Source organism: Fringilla coelebs (assembly GCF_963513975.1).
Source record: "Fringilla coelebs genome assembly, contig: SCAFFOLD_64, whole genome shotgun sequence".
NCBI classification, from domain to species: Eukaryota; Metazoa; Chordata; class Aves; order Passeriformes; family Fringillidae; genus Fringilla; species Fringilla coelebs.
The window spans coordinates 294,367-301,492 of NW_028167209.1; the positions used below are offsets into that span (position 1 = coordinate 294,367).

A 7,126-nucleotide genomic window follows, 5' to 3' on the forward strand; every position below is an offset into this window, starting at 1 on the left:
AGGGTGGCTCAGGATCACTCCGGACCCCCAAATCCTCCCCAAGACCCTCAAAACCTCCCCAGGACCCTCACACGACCCCAGTTCTCCCCAAAATTCACCCCAGACCCACCTGAGACTCCCCTGAAATCCATCAGACTGCCCCAAATCCTCCGCAGTCCCCTCAATCCACACCAAACCCTATGTAATCCCCTCAGACTGCCCCAAATTCCCCCAGATCCACCTCAGAGCCCCCCAGATCCTCTCCCAATCCCCCAAACTGCCCGCAGACCCTCCCAATTCCCCTCCGATCCCCCTAAACCCACCTGAGAACGCTCCAGACCCTCTCAAACTCCCCCCAAAGCTCCCGAAAGCCCCCTCAGACCCACCAAAGCCCCCTCACACCCTCTCATTCCCCCCCAAACTCACCGCACACCCCCCTATTTCCGGTCAATGCCCCCAAAAATGCCCCGTTTCTCCTCAAACCCGCCTCAGACCCGCCCCAAACCCCCCCAATTTCTCTCCGGTCCCACCTCAGCTCAGCTCCGCTCCTCTGCCGCTCTCCCCTCACAATCTCCCACGGCCGCCGTGTGCGCGGGCTCCCAGCCAATAGCGGCGCGCATCGCCCCCATCAACCAATGACCGCGCTGCATTTCCCAAACTAACCAGTCACTGCGCGGCTCTCCTCAGCAACGCCCGCCTCCCCGCGCCGCCCCAGCCAATCAGAGGCGAGCCGGAAGCGGCGCCCGCTTCCCCGCTGCCGCCGGGACCCGCCGGGCTCGGGACAGGTGCGGGAGGGGCCCGAGAGGGGATCGGGGGTTCTGGGGGGGCTTTCAGGAGGGGTCCGGGGGTTTGGGGGGTCTGGGGAGGGTCCTCGGGCATTGTGGGGGGACCTGGGGGGTGTGGATGGGTCCTAAGAGGGGTCTCGAGGGGGGGTCGTGGGAGGGTCTGGGGGGGTTTTGTGGAGGGGTCTTGGGAAGGTCTGGGGAGGGTCTGGGGGTGTTGGGATGGTCCTGGGAGTGTTTGGGGAGGGCTCTGGGGGGTCCTGAGGGTGTACTGGGAGGGTTTTGGAGGTTTAGGGAAGGGGCTTTGGGAGGTCTCGAAGGGTTTTGGGAGAGGGCCTGGGGGGGGTTTGGGGGGTTTTGGGGAGAGGTCCTGGGGGGATCTGGGGAGGGGCTGGGGGAGCCTGAGCTGGGTTTGGGGAGGGGTCTGGAGGGTCCTGGCAGAGTCCTGGGTGGGGTCTTGGGAAGGGTCTGGCGGGGTCTCAGGGCGTCCTGGGCCAACCTTGGGGGGCTCTGGGGATTTTCGGGGTTCCTGGAGGGGTCCTGGGGGAGATTTGGGGGTCCCGGGGGGTCCCAGGCCCACTCTGAACTTGGGTCTGGGGGTTTCAGGAGGAGGGGCACAGCCGGTGTTCCCCCCCCCCCCGGGTTTTGGGGAGCCCCTTTGCGGAGGAACAGTAACGGGACATCACGCCGTGATCAATATGATCAAGTGAAGCCAATTTATTACAAAAAGCAAGCCATTTTTATACTGTTCTCTATTGTTCACGCCTCAAGCTAATACATGATTGGTTAAATCCTTTTTACGCATGCATTTTAATATTTTAGTTAATTTTAGTTAGTCTTCCTTCTTCATGTGTCTCGCTGCGGTTTTCTTGTCTGCCTTTGCATCCTGAACTGTCTGCTTTTGAGCGTGTTCTTCTCCTTTCGTGTCCTTCAAGGGCATGGTGACCTTACCCAGTTTCTATGTGGGCTGGATTGTGCATATGCTGTATATGTCCATTTTCCTGCAAAAAACTCTCAACACCCCCTCCCCAAAAAGCTCCAAGGGCCCCCTGAAGTGGCTCCTGTTCCACCCCTGATCCCAGATGGCCCCAGTGAGTCTGGGGGGATTTTGGGGGAGTTTTGGGCATTTTGGGAGGGTTTTTGGGGATTTGGGGGTGGCTTTTTTGGGCTGTGGGGGATTTTGTTGTTTAGGGAGGTGTTATTGGGTTTGGGGAGAATTATTGGGCTGGGGGGAGGGGTTGTGGATTTGAGGGGTTTTGGATTTTGAGGGATTTTATTGGGGTTTTGCAGGGGGTTTCATTGGAGGGGATTTATTGGAATTTTTGGGAGTTTTTTTAAATTTTAAAGGGTTCCACTGGGATTTAGTGGGATTCTCTGGGGTTTTCAATGGTCTTATTGTAATTTTTAGGGGGGGTTGAGGGCTATTAGTGGAATTTTTGGGGCCCTTGGGTTGTCTGAGGGGCCTTTGGGGTTATCCCCACATATGGAAAAGGGCTGAGAGGCACCAAAATCCCAATAAACCCACAACATCCCAATTAAATCTCAGAAAGTCCTCTTAGAACACCCTAGAATCCCAATAAAACCCCACAAAAGCTTTTGAAATCCTAACAAATCCCAAAAATCTTGATTAAACCCCACAAATCCCTGAAAAGATGTTCCCAATACCATTAAAAGTCTCACAAAATCCCCCCCAAGACTGAAAGAAATCCTGGCAACACCCAAAAAAGCCAACAACCTCCCCCCAAATCTGTACAAAAATCCCCAAAAGTTCCAAAAATACCCAAACCCCCAAAGAATCCTACTAAATACCCCCACAATTCCAATAAAACTGGACCACACATCCAAAATCCCCTAAAAATCCCTAAAAAAACCATAGAATTCCAGATAATCCCAAAAAATCCAATTAATCCCTTCCAAAACAAACCCCAATAAATTTCAATAAACCTCCACAAATCCCCCGAAATGACACCTCCCACAAAGAGCCAATAAAACCCCCCAAAATGCACAAAACCCCCAAAATCCCCAACTCCCCCAACCCCCATCATTCTCTCCAAACCCCAATAATTGCCCCAAACTCCCAACAGACTCCCCAGCCCCAGCAGCCCCAGATGCCCCAGCCCTCCCCAGCCCTCCCTGGTCCCTCCCAGTCCCACCCGGGCCCGTCCGGGGCCGCGGCCAAAACTCCCCAGAGCGAGCGCGGAGGGCCCGGAGCGAGCCCGGAGCCCATCCCGGGCCGGGCCTCAGGCTCGGCCCCTCGGGGGCATTTGGGGCCAGGCTGGGCAGGGTTAGGGTGGGCTTTGTTATAAATAAGAAGCTTGACTAGGCCAATATTCAAGCAACAATCAATTAATTAATTATTATGGTAAAGTGTGAGCAATACAGCGCTGGGTACAGTGGGGGAAGTTTTCCCTCCAACTGCAGACCGATAGTTGGGGCTCACAGGTATTTATAGGGGTACTCATAAGCTTTCTCAGCAGTTTCTATTCCCAATTTTTCCGTCACAATTCTATACACTATCGTGATTTAGTTTTTCTCAGGATGTATCCCAGAAAAAGGAGTATCCCAGGTGGTGGTGGTCAGATTTCCGTACAAAGGAAGAAGTCTCCCAGATGGTGAGGTCAAGTCTCCAGATGTGGGTCCAACTTTTGATTGCAAGGGCTATAAATCTCATAACAGTGATGTCCAGCTTCCCTTGGTCGAGGCTATTAATCCTTGAGTTGATGTTCATCTTGCTTTCTCAAGCTGCATGTTTCCTTTTTATACATTCTAAAGCTTTAGTTTCAAAGATCCTTACTACAAGAAATGTTCTAAAATTATACTTCAAAAGGTTACTATTGCAAAACTCTTTAAGGCTTAACTACAAGCAGAAAATTCTTGTCAAAAAAACCCAACATCCTTAAAGCTTTAATTTAAATGTTTGTAAATCAACTTAAGACTTATAAAGGTTAATTGCAAACAAAGGATAGGTTCAAAGGCCTTCTTCCATGCTTTACTTTTCTCAGTTATTATTAGAATTCGTCCTTACACCTGTCTCATGGTCGGTTTCCACACATATTGCAATCACAAATACACATGTTACCTGTATGTACCTGACATGAAACACAACTTTGTATTTCACAGTGGGAAGCCCAGAGAGGGGGGAGCGCCGCAATGGGCGGGAGCCTCAAGAGCCTGGAGAGGGGCAGTGGGGACTCCTTGGAGCCGCTGCAGCCCAGAGCAGAGAATGAGGGGAGAAGGGAGCCCGGGAGCCCAAACAGCCCCGGCATCCCAAAATGGGGAGAGCGAAGAGCGGGGAGCTTTCGGGATTGCTGGGACTGCCAGCAGCCTGGGCAGGGCAGGCACCGAGGAGAAGGGGGACCCCCAATCCAAGTGTGAGCCCCAGCAGCTGGAACAGGGGGGAACCCCTGAACACCAAAGAGGAGGGACCAGGGATGGGGAACTCCTGGGAGGCTTTTTCAGGGCTGAATCTTGGTGTTTGGAAAGTTTTTCTGGAGCCCAGATGGCCGGTGACTTGTAGAGATGGACTTGGGCAGAGGGACCTTCAAACTCAGTGTGTTCATCCCTTGTTTTCCCCAGGCCAGGATTTTCCATTGCCAACCCCTGGGAGGTTGTGAGGAAGAGGCAGATGTCCCGGGACACTGAGGCAGGTGAGGAGGAAGTCAGTGCCCCTTTCCCCTCTGTGCTGCTCCATCTCCCAGCCCAGCACAGCCCCAGCTGCAGGACAGCCCTGGGGGGATCTCCTTCCCCTTGCCTGTGGCATGGAGGCAAATCCCATCCTGTCCTTGTCCTTCCTCCCCCAGAGCAGGAGCTGAACATGGAGAGCAGGGAGGACAAATCCCCACAGCAGAACCTGGTGGAAGAGGCCGTTTTGAGCGGCTCCACGGCGCAGGAATCCAACGGGGAGAAAAAGCCCCGGAGATCCCGCACGAGGAGGGGCTGCAAACGCAGATGGCGGGGATGTGAGGGGGAAAGAGCCAGCCTGGGCCGGGAAGGCGGCCGGAGTTGGAGCCAGAGCTCAGAGCTGGTGCTGCATGAGCAGCTCCATGATGGGGAGAAGTTCCACGTGTGTGGGGAGTGTGGGAAGAGCTTCAGGTGGAACTACAAGCTCATCGAACATCAGATGATCCACACTGGGGAACGGCCGTACGAGTGTGGGGAGTGTGGGAAGAGCTTCAGGTGGAGCTCCAACTTCATCCAGCACCACAGGACCCACACTGGGGAACGGCCCTATGAGTGTGGGGAGTGTGGGAAGAGCTTCAGCCGGAGCTACCACCTGATCCAGCACCAGAGGACTCACACTGGAGAGAGGCCGTACAAGTGTGGGGAATGTGAGAAGAGCTTCAGGTGGAGCTCCAACCTGATCAAGCATCAGATGATCCACACTGGGGAGAGGCCATATGAGTGTGGGGAGTGTGGACAGAGGTTCAGGTCTAGCACGCATCTGATCAGGCACCAGGTGATCCATAATGGGGAAAAGCCCTATGAGTGTGGGGAATGTGGGAAGAGCTTTGGACAGAAAGAGAGCTTGATCCTGCACCGGCGCATCCACACTGGGGAACGGCCCTATGAGTGTGGGCAGTGTGGGAAGAGCTTCACCCAGCGCTCCACCCTGATCAAGCACCAGAGCAGCCACACTGGGGAACGGCCACATGAGTGTGGGGAGTGTGGGAAGAGGTTCCAGACAACCTCCCATCTCCTCTTGCACCAGAGGATTCACACAGAGGAGAGGCCCTTCCGCTGCCCCAACTGCGGGAAGGGATTCAGGCAGAACTCCAACCACATCCAACACCAGCGCATCCACACTGGAGAGAAGCCCTACGAGTGTGGGGAATGCGGGAAGAGCTTCAGACTAAACTCCCACCTGATCGGCCACCAGAGGATCCACACTGGGGAGAGGCCCTACGAGTGTGGGGAATGCGGGAAGAGCTTCAGGTGGAGCTCTGACTTGATCAAGCACCAGAGGACCCACACTGCTGAGAGACCCTTCGAGTGTGGGGAATGTGGGAAGAGCTTCAGCCACCATTGTACCCTGCTCAGGCACCAGAGGACCCACACCAGGGAAAGGCCCTACAAGTGTTCCGAGTGTGGGAAGGGGTTTACGAGCAGCTCCAAACTCCTCCGGCACTATCAGATTCACTCAGATGAAAAGCCCTTCCAATGCCCTGACTGCAGGAAAGGATTCAGGCAGAACTCCAACCTCATCACCCACCAGCGCATCCACACTGGGGAGAGGCCCTACGAGTGTCCCCAGTGTGGGAAGAGCTTCTCCAGCAGCTCTAACTTGAAGAAACACCAACGGAGGCACCGGTAAGGGAAGCCCTGCGAGTGCCCCGAGTGCGGGAAGAGGCTGCAGCTCCATCCCCCACTGGAGGAGCTACTTTGGGAACAGCCCTGGTGACCCACATTCCCTGTGATCCATGTTGGGAACACACCTGGCTGGTTTTCCTTTTGGTTTGACCTTAATGTTTCTTCTCCATTTCTTTTCACTCCAAAAGTTAAGAGGGATGGATCTGTGACCTCAAAACCACTCAAATCCCACTGAAAACAACTGATTTTTAACCCATAAAGGCTCCACACCAGCTCAAATTTCTTGTTTCCACCACAAACTCAATCCCACACCAAACTCACTCGATTCCACAGCCACCAGGCCAAGATGGGGTTGGGAGGAGATTGGGAGAAGTGGGATCCCAATTTGGCAGGGTGGCATGGGGATTGTGTGGGGCTGGCTGTCTTGGATGTATTTGATAGCAAATTAAATTCTCAGACTTACTGATTTCTTTCCCATTCATGTTCAGTCCGTTGTACTTCTGTTTGCAGAGTGTTTCCTCCCAGAGTGTCCCCTCACAGTTCCCGCCCTTGGCCTGAGCCCGCCCCTTCCCCCTCACGGTTCCGCCCTTTCCCCGCCCCTTTCCCCTCATGGTTCCGCCCTTTCCCCGCCCCCTTTCCCCTCACGGTTCCCGCCCTTTCCTCGCTCCCTTTCCCTTCACAGTTCGGCCCTTTCCTTGCCCCCTTTCCCCTCACGGTTCAGCCTTCGGGAACGGGAGGAGGAGGAGGAGGGAGGGAGGAAGAGGCCAAGCGGCAGCAGGAAACAGCTGGAGCAGGGCAGAGGGAACCCTGGAGTGGCCGAAGCCCCAGGAGCATCGCCCCCATCCCGCAGGTGCCCGGGGAGGGGCAGCTGGGCCCAAATCTGCCGGGGGGTGCCTGGGTGTGGGGTTTTTTTATGGTGGATGTTTAGAGCTGGCAGGGCTCCAAAACCGAGCCGCAGATGGCTCACGGGGGGACATTGGCGGTCCCCGGGAGGTGTTTTTGGGGGGTCCTGGTGTGGGTGGGGGCAGAGCCCCGGCGGGGATCGGGGGGATGCGGGT

General features: G+C 55.2%; 1 protein-coding gene across 1 annotated transcript; it reads left to right on the forward strand.

The window, feature by feature from the left end:
* Positions 1-736: 736 nt before the first annotated feature.
* On the forward strand, positions 737-6,484 carry LOC311166173 (uncharacterized protein). Its single transcript, XM_084227642.1, has 4 exons — positions 737-764; positions 3,289-3,373; positions 4,338-4,408; positions 4,562-6,484. Exons 2-4 carry the CDS (start codon positions 3,300-3,302, stop codon positions 6,070-6,072), a joined length of 1,656 nt encoding a protein of 551 aa, XP_084083768.1. The 5' UTR covers positions 737-764; positions 3,289-3,299; the 3' UTR covers positions 6,073-6,484.
* The last annotated feature ends 642 nt before the right edge of the window (positions 6,485-7,126 follow it).

Coding starts and splice junctions, on each gene's coding strand:
- LOC311166173 (XM_084227642.1), top strand. CDS start 3,300: ATGTATCCCAGAAAAAGGAGTATCCCAGGTGGTGGTGGTCAGATTTCC. Junction 3,374..4,337: donor AGGAAGAAGTCTCCCAGATG/GTGAGGTCAAGT, acceptor TGTTTTCCCCAG/GCCAGGATTTTCCATTGCCA. Junction 4,409..4,561: donor GTCCCGGGACACTGAGGCAG/GTGAGGAGGAAG, acceptor TTCCTCCCCCAG/AGCAGGAGCTGAACATGGAG.